This window comes from Dasypus novemcinctus, chromosome 1, assembly GCF_030445035.2.
Source record: "Dasypus novemcinctus isolate mDasNov1 chromosome 1, mDasNov1.1.hap2, whole genome shotgun sequence".
In the NCBI taxonomy this organism is placed as follows: domain Eukaryota; kingdom Metazoa; phylum Chordata; class Mammalia; order Cingulata; family Dasypodidae; genus Dasypus; species Dasypus novemcinctus.
The window spans coordinates 204674997-204691910 of NC_080673.1; the positions used below are offsets into that span (position 1 = coordinate 204674997).

Below are 16914 nucleotides of genomic sequence, written 5' to 3' on the forward strand. Positions count from 1 at the left end.
ATGTGTGAATAAAAGGGACCATCCACCAGGAAGCAATCAGTCCTAAGTAAGTATCTATGCAGCTAACCAGTGTAGCCCAAGATACACGGGGCAAACTCTGGCAAAACTCAAGGGAGAAACAGACATCTCTACAAGGATCGTTGGAGACTTCAGCGCCCCACTCATAGCATGAGATAGAACAATTAGACTGAAGAGCAACAAGGAGCGAGAGAAGTTGAACGGCATGATCAATGATTGAGACCTAACAGACATCTACAGAAGGTTGCATCCCAACTCAGTGGGTTCTGCATTCTTCTCAAGTGCCCATGGATCTTTTGCCAGGAGAGACCACATGTTAGGGCACAATGCAGCTCTCAATCAATAGAGAAAGATTGAAATGAATAAAAGCACCTTCTGAGATCAAGAGGGAATGAAAGCAGAAATCAGTCACAAGCAGGACCAAAGTAAACTCGCCAAGGTGTGGAGGCCGAGGAACACATCCTTACATAGTCAGTGGGTCCAAGAAGAAATTGCCAGTGAAGTCAGTCGATCTTTTGAGACAAAGAAATGAGAACACAACTTATCACAACATAGCGGATACAGCAAAAGCAATCTTGGGAGGGACCATTAGAGCCTTCAATGCCGACATGAAAAACAAAGAAAGAGGTAAACGCAAAGGTTGAACTGAACGCCTAGAGAAACTAGAAGGAGAAGAGCTAGCCAATCCCGAAACAAGGAAGAGGAAAGAAAGAAAGAAAGATGAGAGTGGACATAAATGAAATTGAGAACAACCACCACAAACAATAGAGCAAATCAACAAAACCTAAAGCTGGTTCTTTGAGACAAACCCCTAGCCAGACTAACCAAAAACAAAAGAGAGAAGATGCAAATCATTGGAATCAGAAATGAATGAAAGAGGGGACATTGTGATTGACCCCACAGAAATGAAAAGGATCCCAAGAGGATATTATGAGAAGCTGCATGCCAACAAAGTAGACAACCTGCATGAAACGGACACATTCCTAGAAACGCACAGACCACCTACACTGACGCTACAAGAAATAGACTATCTTAACAGACCATCACAGTGAAAGAGACTGAATCCATCATCCCAAATCTCCCAGCCAAGAAGAGTCCGGGGCCAGATGGCTTCAAAGGTGAATTGTACCAAGCATTTAGAAAAGAATGAACACCAATCCTGTTTAGACTCTTCCCAAAAATTGAAGAGGAGGGAAAATGACCCAAGAAAGTTGATGAAGCCAACGTCAGCCTAATACCAAAGCCAGGTAAAGATACCACAAGGAAAGAAGATTAGAGACCAGTCTCTCTAAGGAACATCAACACAAAAACTCTCGACAAAATACTTGCCAATAGAATCCAAGAGCGTATCAAAAGACTTATACATCATGGCCAGTTGGGATTTATTCTTGTCACACAAGTCTGGTTCAACATAAGGAAATCAATCCAAGAGGAAAAACATATCATCATCTCAGCTGATGTGGAAAAGGCATTTGACAAAATCCAGCATCTTTTTCAGATACAAACTTCAAACAATAGGAATAGAAGGAAAATTCCTGAACATGATAATGGGCATAGGTGGAAAACCCGCAGCCATGATGTGCTCATGGACTGGAAGAATAAATATCATGAAGATGTCAATCTTTCCCAAACCGATTTATAGATTCAACGTAGTACCAACCAAAATGCCAAACAGCCGTTTTACAGAATCAGAAAAGGCCATTACCAAATTCATCTGGAAGGGAAAGTGCATCCAAATAGCCAAAAGCATTCTGAACAAGAAGAGCGACATGGGAGCAATTTCACTGCCTGGCCTTCCAAGGTATTACAAAGCTACAGTGGTCAAAACAGGAAGGTAGCAGCATAAAGGTCGACACATCTATCAGTGGAATAGAATAGAGAATCCAGAAAAACACCCTCACCTCTACTGTCAACTGGTTTTTTGTTTTTTTTTAAAGATTTATTTATTTATTTAATTTCCCCCCCTCCCCTGGTTGTCTGTTCTTGGTGTCTATTTGCTGCGTCTTGTTTCTTTGTCCGCTTCTGTTGTCGTCAGCGGCACGGGAAGTGTGGGCGGCGCCATTCCTGGGCAGGCTGCTCTTTCTTTCGCGCTGGGCGGCTTTCCTCACGGGCGCACTCCTTGCGGGTAGGGCTCCCCCACGCGGGGGACACCCTTGCGTGGCATGGCACTCCTTGCGCGCATCAGCACTGCGCATGGCCAGCTCCACACGGGTCAAGGAGGCCCGGGGTTTGAACCACGGACCTCCCGTATGGTAGACGGACGCCCTAACCACTGGGCCAAAGTCCGTTTCCCGTGTCAACTGGTTTTTGACAAACCTACCAAGGCCGTGTTAATAGGACATAATGGGTTCTTCGACGAATGGTGCTGGGAGAACTGGATATCTATAACCAAAAGCATGAAAGAGGACCCTATCTCACTCCCTACACAAGAATCAACTGAAAATAGATCAAAGACCTAATATAAAAGCAGATACGAAAGACCTAGAAGAAAACATCAGGAAGCATCTTCAAGACCTTGGAGTAAGTGGTGGTTTCTGTGACCTGACACCCAAAGCACAGGCCACAAGAGAAAAAAAAAAAAAAGATAAAAGGGACTTCTGCAAAATTAAACACTTTTGCACCTCACAGGACTTTGTCAAAAGGGTGAAAAGGCAGGTGACTCAATAGAGGAAGATATTTGGAAATCACATGTCTGATAAGGGTCTAATATCCAGGATCTATAATGAGACATTTACATCTCAACAATAAAAGGAGAAACAATCCAATTTAAAAATGAGCAACAGACTTGAGTAGGCATTTGTCCAAAGAAGAAATACAAAAGGCAAAAAAAACACATGGAAAAAATGCTCCAGATCTCTTCTGATTAGGGCAATGCAAATCAAAACCCACAAGGACGTATCGTTTCCCACCTATCAGGATGGCCACTACTCCCAAAGACGGAGAACTCCACGTGCTGGAGCGGCTGTGGCGAGATAGCAACACTTCTTCCCAGCTGGCTGGTGGCAATGCAGGGCGGTCCAGCCACTGTGGAGGACTGTTGGCAGTCCCTCAAGAAGTTGAAAATAGACTCGCCATGTGACCCTGCAGTACCACCACTGTGTCTATAGCCAGAAGAACCAAGAGCAGTGACACAAACAGACATCTGCACGTCGATTTTTGCAGTGGCATTCTTCACAATTGCCAGAAGTTGGAAACAACCCAGGTGTCCGTCGATGGATGAGTGGACAAACAAGCTGGTGAATTCACCCGAGGAAAAGTTATGCAGCAGTAAGAAGACATGAATTGTCAAGAAGACAACGTGGATGACCCTGGAGGAGATTCTTTTAAGTGAAGCCGGCCAGACACAAAAGGGCCAATACCACAGGATTGTGTTATGATGAACCAAATAGACTGTGTGACATACTGTACGATAAAAAACAATTTCTACGTAGCCAGTCCATTTAATTGAGAGTTGTACAGTTTTATTCAATTGTGCTTGCTTTTTCTTTTTAAACAATTGCTTCTATCTGCAATTCTTAAGTGGACAAGATAGAGTTAGAAATAATCAAGGCAATGGGAAGCCTCTGGCAGGATTGGTGGCACAGCCGCCATATTTGACTTTGGTCTCATTTGCACCTCGTCACGGGCCAGATGGAGACAGCAGCCCAGGAGCGCAAGTGGGTCTCCGCAGACCACACGGCCCTCCCCCAGCCCTGTGTGGAGTTGGACTCGGGGTTCCGTCTATCCCCTTCCTGCTTCTCCTGTGTCTGAGTTTGTGCATTCGCTCCATGTGAAACCAGACTCCAGGACTCACAGTGTCCACCCCCCAAGGACATGCCGCTGTCCCAGGAAGCCGATGCTAGAATGGATCCCGCTGTGTGGTGAGGAGACTGGGGTGGGCCCCAGTGACTAGCCTGGGCTCCCCAAAATGGAATGGATGGAGCAGCGGGCTCTGAACCCAGCTGGGTCTCCCCCGAGCGGGGGCCCAAGCCGCCCGCAGCCTTCCCAGGGAGCTGTGGGGGGGACGTGTTGGCAGAACGGCGTCCAGGGAACAAGGCAATCCAGGAGAGGGGATGGACAGACAGCCATGCAGAGGGACTTTGGCAGGGTTCTGACAGTTGAAGGGCCCAGGGGAAATGACCTAAGGAGGTGACCTCACTTCCTTGGTGACAGAACTTGGAACCCTGGTAACCAGGCACCCAGATTCCACAGGCAGCCCCTTCCCAGCTCACTTGGCAGGAGACGCTCGAGAGAGCAACATGTTCCCCTGCTGCGTTGCGCGACCCCAAGTCTCCAGCCTCCACCAAAGCGAGAATGAATCCCCTTGCCATCGCTTCCGACATTGGCTCAGGCCTCAGCCACGGAGCCGCTGGCCATCGGCACCCAGGAGGCAACCAGAGGTGACACGGGGTGGCCCAGGGGAGCCGGTTGAGCACAGGCCACCACTGTGCTCCTCCTGGGCAGCCCCATGTCCATCCTCTTCCCAGGCTGTGGGGGCGTGGACAGGGGGACCACCACGGGCAGGAGCGGCTGTCAGGGTTGGGGACCCGGAGGGCCTTCCCTGTTCCCTGCCAGGTCACGGGTGGGGGTGGGAAGAGGCAGCTTGGGGACATCCATGTGGGCCGTGTCTTTCCTGAGCCTCAAGCTCCCCTGTATCTCCACTGGGCTCGGGGGAAGGCAGAGCCCACCTGGGCCTGCCCTGGGTCCCGGCCCGATGGAGGGCAGCGTCCCCTGCAGGGGAGGACAGGCCCCTCGCTGACGCCCCTCGGCCCGGCTGCCGGGCACTGTGTTCGCAGAGCTCCACGCAGGTGGTCGGCGAGGAGCTGGAGGAGGGGCTGGTCTACTCTGTCTCTCTGAGGAAGGTGCCGGTCCATCGGGGCCCTGGCCAAGGCCGGCGCTGGTTCCAGGTGAGAGCAGGCGCCGAGGGGGGTGGGCCTGAGGCAGCCGGGGAGCACCCCGGGGCCGTATCCCACCCTGACCACCGCCCACGCGCTCTTCAGGGCTTTCCCACCCGAGTGGCCCCATATCCTGCTCCCCGAGGAACCTGGGACCGCCCCCAGTCCCCCAGCACACTGCCACTCCACAGACGGGGGGAAGATCACTGCACACGTGGAGAGGGCAGGAGAGGGTCTTTAGTGCAGGATTCCCGTCAGGGCCGGCTGGAGGGTGGGCATGCCACAGACACGTGCGCATGGTCCTGCTGTGTTTGCGAGTCCCCTCCTCAGCCCCACGTCCCCGGCGGCATCTCCGTGACAGTCCTTGCCCATCTGCTCTGAGCCGTCCAGCTCTCCTGCTGAGGAGGGTTCTCGCCGTCTCCCATAAGCGCCCCCCTGACCTTCCCGGGTAAGAGCTGGGCCTGCCTCGGCTGCCCAGGATTCCAGGAGGGCAGCTCAGAGCAGCCTTTTGGCCTTCAGGGCTGCTGGAGCCGCAGGTCCTGTCCCGGGGCCCTGCCGGCTCTGCTGCCCTGGACACCGCCCACAGGCCCCCAGGCAGTGGTCCTCCCGGCCCCGGCAGAGGCTGCAGGAAAGGCCGGCCAGGCAGAGGACACGCAGACCCCCCTTTCTCCAGCGAGGCCAGCTGACCTCGTGGAGGGGCAGCGGCGGGGGACCACCGGCTGTCTTTGGGGGGAGCGTCCCTGCAGCCCCTGGCCCTGGCCTGGCGTTTTCCTTCCTTGTCCTGAGCTGGGGTCGGGGTGGCCAACGGCATCCCCTTGTTGCTCTGGCCCCGGGACGGTGCAGTCCAGAAGGTGGTCTCCTGACCAGGAGGGTCTGCAGTTCCCCAGGGGCTGCTCAGCCCCTCTGTCCTGCAGGGGCCTTTCTCCCCAAGGACCCTCCAGGCACCCGCCCTTTCAGGCCAGGGGCCTCGCCTCTCAGGTGCTGGCTCAGCTGCGGTTCCGTGTGGAGGCCGAGGACCTTTCTCCACTAGGCCCACACGGCCCCTCGCAGGACGTTGCTCAGGACTCGGGGCAGCAGGTGGCCCTGGCTCTGCCCAGCTGGGTCCAGGCACGGCGTCTGATCACCCTGCCCCCTCTGTCCCACCCAGAGGAAGAACGAGGGGGCCCTCGCGAGGGGGGAGAGCCGCCCCATGCGCACGGTCCAGGCCGGCTGCTGGGAGGCCCTGGCAGAGCACCTGGTGCCCGCCTTGCAGGAGGGCGACCTCGGCTACGTGCGCACCTTCCTGGGGACCTGCCGCGTGTTCGCCTCCACCGAGCAGGTCCTGGACCGGCTGTTCCACCGGTGAACGCCCGCCCCCACCCGCCCCCTGGGCTGCTGCGCCCCCACTTGCTGGGCGTCTCAGAAACGCCACTGCTCCGCTGGCCTCAGTGTCCTCCTTGGGAAGGGGGCGCCCTGAGGACCAGCCCCGAGGGCTGATTGTAGGAGAGACTGGGAGGGTCCGTGGGAAGGGCCGCCCCAGCCTGGCTCCCGGACAGGGCGGCTGGAGATGCAGGGCTGCCCCTGGGCAGGACTTCCCTCTGCCCAGGGAAGAGGCTCTCGGCCTCGTTCCCTTCGCACCCAGTTTTCTCATTTCTCAGGGAGGTCTGCGAGCCCTTTTGGGCCTCCGACCTCGGTGTGGTCAGAGCGGGGATCCCTGTGGGCTGCCAGGGGTCTCCAGGTCTCCCCCAGGTCTGAGGAGGTGCCGCTGAGGGCTCCCCCTTCCCCTGGTAGACAGCAAGTGTCTACTCGGTGCACGCGCTCCCTTCGGCACCTGGTTTCATGCAGCGGACACGGCAGACCAGAGATCCTGCCTTCTGGGTTCCTTTGGAGGGGGGCGGCTGGCAATAGGCCGAGCCATCTTCAGCAGGGGGGACACTCAGCAAGCAGCTGTGACAGCCTCACGGTCTCCCCTAGGTATGGAGGTGACCTCGGTGGGAGGGGCGAGCCTCGTGGACATCTTGACGTGAAAACGTAGGTGCACTTTGGGTGAGGGCGAGGAGCTCTCTGCCCAGACCCCATCGTGGGGAGTTGGGTGGTGGGTGGCAGGAGAGGACTGGGCAGGGCCTGGGGCCACGCATCCTCCGTCCTAAGGCTGAGGGCAGAGGGCTTCCCCCTCCCCTTGCCAAGGAGTAAGGAAGCTGAGGTGGGGTCCTGGGGCACTGTCTGTACAGGAGGCCAGGGGGTTCATTCCCCAGAGAAGCCCACCCGTCCTCCACCCCCTTCCAGCTCCCAGGCCCCCAAACAGCACCTCACGCAGACCCCTGACAGGAGGTGGTGAGCGGCCTGCTGCCAATCTGCCGGGGGCCTCAGTCCTGTCTGCCTCCTGCAGGGGTGGTGGGGACGGCTGCGTCCCCGTCGGGGCGGGGTGGGGGGCAGTGTCCATGGGAAGGGGAGACACACACAACACCAGGCGGAAGATGAGGCAGCTCCTCGGGCAGATGCTCCTGGGGGGGCCACGAGGGCCCGGGGCGGGAGGACGGGCCCTGCCCCCTCCGCACTCACCCGGTGCTGAAGCGCCCACTGTGTGTCAGCACCGGGCTGTGGCCATGACAGTCAGAGCCCTTGCTGTCCTCGTGGACTTTGTGTGCAGTGGGAGGGTCCTGGGGGCAGCATGGAGGGCAAGGCCGGCGTCTGACGGTGCTGCCCCCTGCCCTCAGCACCCTCTGCTCCCTGCTGGGCACCTGGATGGACCAGTACTGGGAGGACTTCCTGCAGCCTCCGGACTCTCCCTGCCTGCAGCTGCTGGCGGCCCACGCCAGGGAGCACCTGCCAGGCTCTGGCCCGCAGTGCCGTGTCGCGCTTCTGCTTGCCCGGAGGAGACACCCGGAGCCCACGGAGGCAGAGCCGGAGGGTGAGGGGCCCCGGGGTGGGGGCACGTGAGCTTGTGGGCCGGGGCCCGGGATTGCACCGCAGAGGCAGGAGCCAGCAGAGGCTGCCCTCGGGCTGCGAGCAAGGGGAGCCCCAGGCATGTCCCCTGGGAGCCTGCGGTGGGGAGCACTTTCCTGGGCAGGATCTTCCCCTAGAGGTAGTGGGATCTTCTCTGTTTTGGAATGACACTCGGAGCCATTCATGGTGGGGAAACTGCCTCTTGTCCAGCTCCTTTGTCAGCTCCAGAGCCACCGATGCCTCCAGCGCAACCGCCAGTGCCACTTCCAGCCCCTGCGGCCGACACAGGTCCAGAGCCAGAGTCAGCTCCATCACCACCTGGACTGACAGCTGGCGAGGTGGTGCCAGCGCCTGCCGTGCAAATAGAGCCTGACGCATTGCGCGCCGGGGCGCCAGCTCCTGAGCTGCAGGTGGCTCCAGCACCACCACAGCTGCCCCCCTGCAGAGATGGGGCCCATGCCCTCCCTGGAGCTAGACCATCCGACCCGGTCAGCTGGAGCACCTGCTCAGGAGCTGCGGGCAGCTGCAGCACCATCAGGAGCAGGAGCTGCAGAGCCGGGGGCAAGTCTACCTCCACCTGCCTCGCCACCGCTCCACGGATCAGCACTGCCCGCTCTCGAGGGAGAGCCTGCTCCTCCAGCAGCAGAAGCACCGGCTTGCGAGCTGGAAGAGGCCTCGGGGCCACCTGCACTGCCACCTGTGGAGGGAGCACCAGTGCCCCCTACGGAGGCAGAGCCGGCCCCATCTGCAGGGGCAGCCCCATCCGCACCAGCAGTTGGCGAGGGGGAGGCGGTCCCACCGCCACCTCCAGTGCCACCTGCACAGGTCGCTCCAGTGCCCACTCTGGAGCTCCAGCCGGTTCAGGCTCCTTCAGGAGCAGCGGCTCTCGAGGGGGAGGCAAGGCTGACAGCACCCCTGAGCCACAGCCAGAGCTCAGCTCAGCAGCAGGGCGGGCTGCCCCCCCACAGCCTTCCTGCCCCTGGCCCGGGACCTGCGGGGACGGTCTGCGCGAGCAGAAGCCTGAGCTCCTGGCTTTCCCTCCCGAGCTGGTGGCAGAGCAGCTGTCGCTCATGGATGCGGTGAGCAGCTGGGCTCGGCAGGGTGGAGCTGGGGGGTCTTCCTCCCAGGACCTGCCGCCCCAGCCCTCCCCACCCTGATCCTGAATCCTGCCATCTGGGTCCAAGCCCTGGTCCCCTGCCTGCCTTGTTCCTTGGGTGAGTTTCTTGAGCTCAAGCCCGCACTTGCGCCTCTGGAGAGGGGACCTAGGACACTAGCCGTCCCTGCCACAAGCACTGCTGTGACGATGGCCACGGCCAGGGTCCTGAGGGCCCGCGGGATTTGAGCTGGGGTGGGTGTGGCCGGCTGACTTGCCCTCCTCCCCAGGAGCTGTTCAAGAAGGTGGTGCCCCACCACTGCCTGGGCTCCATCTGGTCCCAGCGCCACCAGAAGGGCAAGGAGCGCGTGGCGCCCACCGTGCCCTCATCAGCCAGGTCAACCGCGTGGCTGACTGCGTCATGGCCACCTGCCTCGGGGACCCCAGCATGAAGGCCGCAGACAAGGCCAGGGTGGTGGAGCACTGGATCGAGGTGGCCAGGGTGCGTGCCGGGCCCTCTCTGGACTCCTGGACCCCCAGCGCTCTGGTGGGCTCTCGGCCTCCGGGCCCTGCCCTGCCTGGAGCACAGCCCTCCTTCCTCCTCACGTCCCCCCAGGCTCTTCCCTCAGGTGGAGCGTGGGGGTCCCGCTCTGGGGCCCCGGCTCGCCCTCAGGGGCTCCGTGGGGGTCTCTCATCCAGAGGGGGAGGTCAGCCGAGAGGGCTGGCGCGGGAGCAGGGCACGCTCAGACCACCCCTCACGGCCCATTCTTTCTCCCTCCCCAGGAGTGCCGAACCCTCCGCAACTTCTACTCAGCCCGTGCCATCCTCTCTGCTCTCAACAGGCACGCGATTGGACGTCAGAAGAAGACATGGGTGGAAGTTTCCAGGTGGGCAGGCTTCTCTCCAGGGGACGCCGGGGGGGACCAGGGGCCGCGCGGGAGGCTGGACATCGCCCTGCAGGGTGTCTGGAGGCAGCGGGATCCGGGCAGGAGCTGGGTAGGCTGGGGCTCCAGGTCTCGCCAGGACCTGAGGTCAGCTGTTGTGCATCAACACTGGTGCCACCCATGGTCAGGCACGGAGTCGAGCCAGATGAGCACGTCCAGGGTGTGCTGGTCAGCAGCCTGCTCTGTCCAGGGGACAGCTCCCCGTGTCAACACCAGCCACTCATGAACTAGGAGTGGGGGTCCCCGCGGTGCCCACCTGAGAGCTCAGCTCCCAAGCCCACGCTGTCCTGCAGTGCTCGGAGCTGCCCAGTCTCAGCACCACCCACCCAGGCAGTCCGGGTCCCAGGACCCAGCTCCAGCGTAGTGGGCTGTCCCCGGACGCTCCCACCCACTCCCACCTTTCTCCTTCCTTCTTGCCCTCCCCCAGGGCCAGCTTCCGCCTCTTTCAGACACTGTCTGGGATTGTGTCCACCGAGATCAACGCCTCCCTGGGCAGCGAGATGATCTCCCAGGTGAAGAGCAGGCGGGGGGCCAGGGCTCAGGAGGGGGGCTTGTGAGTGTTTCCCTGGGTGTTTCTTTGCAAACATCCTGTCTGGCCTCTTCTGGAGGAAGATGAAGAGGGCTCTGCCTGGTTCGTGGGCAGGTGGGGGGCAGCTGCCGGGCCATAGGCTGGGGTTGGTGCTCGGACGTGGTGGGAGGGGCTGGGATGTTCCAGGAGGAGATGAAGAACCGGCAGGATGAGAAGTCTCCATCCACGTGGGGGTCTCAGAACTGCGCCTCGTTTCGAATGGCTTGTGTCCGAGAGCTAGGAGAAGTCTTTGGGAGACGGGAAACCACGGCGGGTCCTTTCTGACTAAAACTAGAAGCTTCCACCTAGAAGACACAGCACAACTTCGATGTCCAGTACTGCAATGTCCAGCCGTGCAGCTGGAGGACGGGGTGCCCCTGCAGGCAGAACATGCCGAGTGGACCCCCGGGAGGGGGCGCCTGTGTGCGGGCCTCGGGCGGCCTTTGGGTTTTCCGTCCTGTGGGCTGGCGCAGGCAGGATCTGCTCAACTAGGCCTCCCGGGACAGCCCATCCTCCAGCTCCAAGGCTGGGACAACACGAGGCCCCCCACACATCCACGCGCAGAGGTCGGGAGAAGCGGACAGCTGTTGGCAGTGGCGGGCTGTGGGGCGGCGTCAGCGCAGACGAGGCCTCCAGCCGGAGGGAGCCACCCGTCCTCGGCGCCCCGAGCACATCCTTCCTTGGGCCTCCGGCTGAACGGAAGCACAAGCATCCAGCGGCGCAGCCCTCACGGCCAGGTGGCGGGGTTGACCGGAGAAAAGGAGCGTGGCTGAGGGTTCCTGGGACTCCGAGTGGGACAGCGGGATGGCCAGAGCTTCCGTGCCGCTGGCGTGCACCCCCGAGGCCTCTGGACTCCCGAGAAGGGGTCAGGTCTTTGTGGTCACATCCCAGATGCCCAAACAGGCTCAGGGAGGCCAGGTCGCTTCCACCAGGCCCCCAGGGCACCTCCAGCACGTGGGGGCAGCAGATTTACACCTGCCCACTTGGTCCAGGGGTCCAAGGCCCCAGGGACAAAGGGGAGGGACGGAGGGCCTCAGTGACCCCGAGCTGCTCAATCCTGACAGGAGGGGAACCCCGAGTTTGCCACCCTGGACGTGAACCCCAACAGAGCCCAGCAGCAGCAGCAGCAGCAGCAGCAGGAGGGGAGGGGGTGGCTCCTGCCAGGGGGCCAGGGCGGGTGCCTCCAAGTCAGGGTGGGGCCCTCCTCCCAGCCATCCCTCCTGGGCCTCTGAGCCCAGGCAGCCTCCCTTCCATGTCTGTTCCCCTGGAAGCTTGAGGGCCGGGAGCCGAGGGAATCCTCGGGGACTAGTGGCAGCAAGTCAGAGCAAGAGCCTGGAAGAGCCGAGGCTGGGGGACTGGGTGGGGTGGGGTGTGGGCTTGGCATGGAAGAAACGCCGGTGCTGGGAGGGGACTGCAGGGGAGTTTGGGGTCCTTGGAGGCCGGGCGGGGCACTTCGGGGTGACAGCTGAGTCCCCGAGCGTGTGCCGGGGTGATGCTGGGTGGTCCTAGGAGTCTGAGCCTGCGGGGGTGGTCAGGGCGGGGTGTCGGGGGCCCCCATGTGCCTGCACTCATCCCCACCCACTCCACGCCACAGGGTGCCATCCAGGGCACTGTCCCATGGCTGGGGACATTCCTCACTCGGTTTTCGCTGGTGGACTCTGCCATGCAGGAGTTTCTGGATGTGAGTGAGCCGGGGGCCCGGGACCACGTGGGAAAGGGTCCCTGAGGCTTGGGAGGAGAGGCCGGCCCGAGCCCCGAGCACTGAGCAGTGAGCACACTGCATCTCCCGAGAGCCTCCTGGGCGCCCTGGAGCTGGGGGCCGTGGTCTTGTGGCAGCAGAGTGAGCGCAGGCTGGTCCCGGGGCATGTGTCCACTGTGGTCAGAGGCTGGGCCGGGTGGGCCTGGGGCTCCCCTGGCGGCCCCACTCCTGCGCCCACAAGCCTGCCTGGGTCCTTGCCTGATCTGGGCTGCCCTGTGCCCGTGGAACCCACAGTAGTGCCGCACGACAAGGGATCTGGGGCAATGCGCACGGCAATGGCTGGGGACCCCCTGGTGATGGATGTGACCTCTCTGCCTTCCAGGAGACCACGGTGAATTTTGAGAAAAGGAGGAAGGTGAGCAGCTGCGGGCAGCAGTGTGGGGTGGGGCTGGGGGTGGGGGCTGGACAGTGAGAGCCTCCTGGCAGGGCCCCCCCGGGCTGCAAGCAGCTTCCTGGAAGACTGCTGGGGAGTTGGAGGAGAGAAGACAGGGCCGACCCCTCCCTCGGGAGGGTGGGGGGTTCACCTAGTGGAAGGTCGACTTCCTGGAGAAGGAGCTGTGTGAGCTCAGCCCTGAGGGCAGGTAGAGGCGGAAGGCAGGGGAGGGCTGGGGTACCCAGAGGCCAAATCAGCCCCCAGGCCCCGGCCCACTGGGCAAGCCCACCCGGGCCTCGGCAGTGCCTCCTTCTCCATCTGACCCCAGGAAGACCAGCTGGGGGCCGAGCTGCAGACGCTGCAGGTGCGCTGCTGCTACGACCACCTTGTGCCCGACGGGCGCTTCGGGGCCTGGTTTGAGGCACGGAGCAGCTCGGCCAGAAGGACAGGTCAGGCCAGGGGGCCATCAGGCCCCAGTGGGGCGGGAGCACCCTGGTGGCTCCTGGGCCCACGTAGGCCCTGCTGCCCAAGGAGGCCGGGGCACGTGGACGCCAACTGCTGTGTGGACCCTGGGAGGGAGCCCGAGCTGGGGCTCCCAGGAACCTGACAGCCGCCCCCTGTCCTGTAACCTCCTCCTGTCTCGTGAGTGGGAGCCGCCACCCAAGTCGGCCAGTGAGAGCCTCCAGGCCCAACACCCCCCGGAAGGCAGCGAGCCTTGGAGCGGAGAGTGAGTTCCCCTTGTGGGGCAGGAGAGGGTGGGCTGGCCGGGGCTCAGGGGAGCTCCAGGCTGAGCGTGGGCTGGGGGGGGCCTGCCTGCCACTGAGCGCCGGGATCCCAGCTCCACTCCCGACCAGCCCTGGGGCTGGGAGAGTCGCCCCCTCCCTGGGCCTGTTTCCTCCTCTGGGCAACGGGGTAGTGCAGCGTGAGCTCTGGGGCAGTCGGGGCCCGGTGACTCCTCTTGGTGGACCTAGGACTTAGCCATGTGCAGATTTAGCAGGGCAGAGGTGGGCAGGCATGCCAGGGGAGGCCCCAAGGTAAGCCGAGCCTCCATCCAGCCGCCAGGGCCCCAACGCTGAGTCCAGCGGCAGTGGCAGCAGCACTGCCCTCTCCAGTGTCCAGCTCCAGGGTGGCGCTGGCCTGGGCGGCGGGGATGCCGTGGATTCTCCTCACCCGCACGTGGCTGGCTTCTCCGGCTCTGTGGTGGAAATCCACCCGGACCACGTCCCGGAGGCCCAGGACGGTCAGGAAGCGAAGGTGACTGCCCAGCCCTGCTCCCTGGGGCCCTCGACCTCCCGCCGCCCCTCCTGTGCCTGCGGGGCCCTCCCCGTGTCCACCAGGGATGGAGTCTCGTTGCCTCGTCCAGACCTTCTAGAGCCTCCAGGAGCTTCTCGAGCAGCCCGGGCTGCCCCAAGGCTCCCGGCCTTTGTTGACCTCCCGTCCCCCACAGCCGGGGCCATCGACCTGTGCATCGTCTCGGATCGGCTCCAGTGTCATGTCAGCATCGGGAGGAACGTCCTCTTCCTCCTCCATCCAAGCCAGGGCCACCCGGACCAGCCGAAAGCGCCGTGACTCACGGCCGTGCTACAAACGGCACGTGAGCGACCGCTGCTTCGTCCATGTCGCCCTGGCCGAGGACAGCGGCCACAAGGTCCAGAGCATCCTTGTGAGCCGGGCAAGCAGCCGCCCCCCAGGCCACGGTGGCTCAGGCTGCAGGCACCTGAGCGGTGCCGTGGTCCCCGCCTGCCGCCCTGGAGCAGACTTGCCAATGGCTGGGGAAGGACAGACGGCCACGTCCAGGGGCAGGAAGAGCGTGTGTGCGACGGCGGTCAGGGCTCAGGACGGTGGACACAGGCAGGCCCGAGGAGGCGTGTGCTTGGCGGGCCAAGGAGCAGCCTCGAGGCCAGGGCTGAAGGAGCAGGGGTCGGGGGCAGGGATGGGGTCAGAGAGGCGTTGGGAGCCAGGTCCCATCAGGCCCTGGAGCTGCCGGATGGAGCGTGACTTTCTCAGGAGCCCCTGAAGGGTCAGAGCAGAGCAGGGCCAGCAGGAGAGCTTTGGCCCCAGAGTGGACGGTGAGGTGGTGGGTGGAGACACCGGCCAGTGAGGGGCTGCGGCCGTGAGCCAGAGGGGAGGACGGGGTCTGCCCCAGGGCGGTGGCCGTGAAGGTGTGAGCAGGGCCCAGATCCCGGATGGACGTGCAGATGGACCCACCCCTGCTCCGCGGCCCAGAGGCTGCAGCGCTGCGGCGGTGCCCAGCCGGACGGGCTGCACTTCTCTTGTGGCCAGGAGCTGCTGTGCTTGTTCTAAGCTGTCACTGAGTGGCCCTTGGCCTGAGCCCTGCCTGCACCCGGGCCCTCGTGCTCAAGGCAGCTGCAGTCTAGACCTTGCTGAGCACAGCTGCCTCCTGGAACCCAGGGCCTCCTGCGGGGCCGTAGGGTTTCGTCCAGCCTCGTCTCGGACAAACATCTGAGCTTGGACTGGACGTGTGTGTTCTGCCTGGGGTTCAGTGCTCCGCGGGGGCCTCCTGGAGGGGCAGGGGCAGGGCAGGGGCCCTCCCCGAGGGCGAGCCCTCTCCTGTGATGGGGAGGGAGGAGGGACAGAGAGAGGCCCCGAGGTCACTCCACAGTCCCCACCCTCTGCTGCGAGGCCACCCTTTGTCCCAGGGCTCTGGGAGCCCCTAGCAGTTGTGCAGGCTGAGGAGCCAGGGGCCGGGGCTCAGCCTGCAGGGCAGGGGATTTGGACCATCCCTTGGAAACACCCTCAAGACAGAGGTGCAGTTTCTTGTAGAGATGGGGTGAGGAATGACTGGGAAAGAGCCCTCAGGGCGTGGAGTGTCCCCGGGGGAGCAAGAGAGGACAGGGAGGCCCCTGTAGACCCAGTCCCGAGCCAAGGGGCCTCCTCGGGGTCTCTAGAAGCTGCGCCGTGGGGAGCCGGCTCCAGGACCCATGCCCTGAGGCCTGTGGTTGACCCACCGCAGGTGACCGACCAAGACAGGGCTCCAGCCGTGACCCGCAAGGCCCTGGAAGAGCTCGAGCTGGCTGGGGAGCAGCCCGAGGACTACCAGCTGGTGCAGATCCTCTCAGGAGATGGCAGTGAGTCGGGGCGAGTGGAGAGGGCGGGGGCGCAGGGGTGGGGGGACAGCACAGCCAGGGATGAAGGCACGAGACCCTGCTCAGGAGGCCTCGGTGCGGGGCTGCCCTGGGCGGGCTCGGCAGGCTGGTCCCGGGAGCGCTGGGCTCAGGGACGTGCGCTGGGCTGGAGAAGGCCAGTTTCAGCGCCGCCATCCTGAGCAGGGAGGCGGCAGGGGTGCTGGGGGGACGAGGCGACCTCATGGCAGCTCCACTCTGAGGCTGGTAGTGGGAGTCAGAGTCGCTTTTGGAACAAGGGTCCCTGCGTCCAGCTGTGCCTCTGCAGAGCCTTCCCTGGTCGCTCAGGGTGTCGTGCAGGCGGCTCCTCTGTGTTCCTGGAGTTGGACTGGGGAAGTCGGGTGCCCGGGTGAGGCCATCTCTCGTGGGGACACAGAGGGTGGGGTTCGTGCATGCCCTGGAGCACGGCTGACCCCCTCTCCCCCCCCCAGTGCTGCAGATCCCGGACGGCGCCAACGTGTATTATGCTATGGCGCCCTCGCCCGATTATCGGTTTCTTCTCCTGAGGAAGACCACGCCCCTGGATGCCGAGGTCAAGGGGAGAGCTCTCTCAGCCCTTCGCGGGAGTTGGCAGAAGGGACCCAGGTTCCGAAAGGGGGAACTGTAACTGGCCCCAGCAGCCCCCAGCCTCAGGCCCCCTTCCCTTCCAGGTCCTCCTGGCCAAGTCGTTCTGCTGACCCCAGTCACCGTGGGCCAGGCCAGGCAGGCGCTTCCCTCCCCAGCAGCCAGTCTGTGCCACCCCCAGACTGCACTCACACCCCTGGGCCTGTCCTGCCGCTCCAAACATGGCTAGTCGGAGGGAGGATCTGGACGAAATTGTCAAAGAACTGAATTGAGAATCAACAGCAACAAAGACTCTCTATCTAAAGGGGAGGGGCAATACCTACCTTTGTCCTTAGCAGATGTTCGACGTGAAGGTTTTATTATTAAATTCTTGTTTCCACTATAGCCTGGGAGTTGAGTTTAGTTCTTGCATTTCCTGTGTTAATCGAAATGAGATACAGGCTCTCGCAGTGCTCAACCAAAGGAGAAATACTGCAGAGCCATCCGTTGATTTTAGAAGGGAGAAGCGACAAGAGCCAGCTGCCCTTCCCCGGGTTCCTGAAGCCAGCACGGGCATCCACAGCAGAGAGCGTTTCAGTGCATTTCGGTTTCCACTCGGCAGGAGCCGAGAGCACCAGGAGGACCGTCAGGCTTAGACCATTCCCAAAGACCGT

At 62.0% G+C, this 16914-nt stretch overlaps 1 protein-coding gene and 3 long non-coding RNA genes across 4 annotated transcripts; all 4 read left to right on the forward strand.

The window, feature by feature from the left end:
- Nucleotides 1–4816: 4816 nt before the first annotated feature.
- Nucleotides 4817–8456, forward strand: LOC131279153 (uncharacterized). Its single transcript, XR_009186505.1, has 4 exons — nucleotides 4817–4904; nucleotides 6846–6902; nucleotides 7589–7782; nucleotides 8028–8456. It is a non-coding gene; the product is annotated as an uncharacterized lncRNA (long non-coding RNA).
- A 115-nt stretch (nucleotides 8457–8571) lies between these two features.
- LOC131279838 (ral guanine nucleotide dissociation stimulator-like) lies at nucleotides 8572–10858 on the forward strand. The gene is made up of 4 exons (XM_058304367.2): nucleotides 8572–8896; nucleotides 9201–9412; nucleotides 9694–9797; nucleotides 10282–10858. Exons 2-4 carry the CDS (start codon nucleotides 9332–9334, stop codon nucleotides 10409–10411), a joined length of 315 nt encoding a protein of 104 aa, XP_058160350.2. The 5' UTR covers nucleotides 8572–8896; nucleotides 9201–9331; the 3' UTR covers nucleotides 10412–10858.
- A 1159-nt stretch (nucleotides 10859–12017) lies between these two features.
- Nucleotides 12018–13275, forward strand: LOC131279159 (uncharacterized). Its single transcript, XR_009186512.1, has 3 exons — nucleotides 12018–12103; nucleotides 12416–12536; nucleotides 12883–13275. It is a non-coding gene; the product is annotated as an uncharacterized lncRNA (long non-coding RNA).
- A 1528-nt stretch (nucleotides 13276–14803) lies between these two features.
- On the forward strand, nucleotides 14804–16645 carry LOC139436443 (uncharacterized). Its single transcript, XR_011645733.1, has 2 exons — nucleotides 14804–15643; nucleotides 16129–16645. It is a non-coding gene; the product is annotated as an uncharacterized lncRNA (long non-coding RNA).
- Nucleotides 16646–16914: the final 269 nt, after the last annotated feature.

Coding starts and splice junctions, on each gene's coding strand:
- LOC131279838 (XM_058304367.2), top strand. CDS start 9,332: ATGGCCACCTGCCTCGGGGACCCCAGCATGAAGGCCGCAGACAAGGCC. Junction 9,413..9,693: donor ACTGGATCGAGGTGGCCAGG/GTGCGTGCCGGG, acceptor CTCCCTCCCCAG/GAGTGCCGAACCCTCCGCAA. Junction 9,798..10,281: donor ACATGGGTGGAAGTTTCCAG/GTGGGCAGGCTT, acceptor GCCCTCCCCCAG/GGCCAGCTTCCGCCTCTTTC.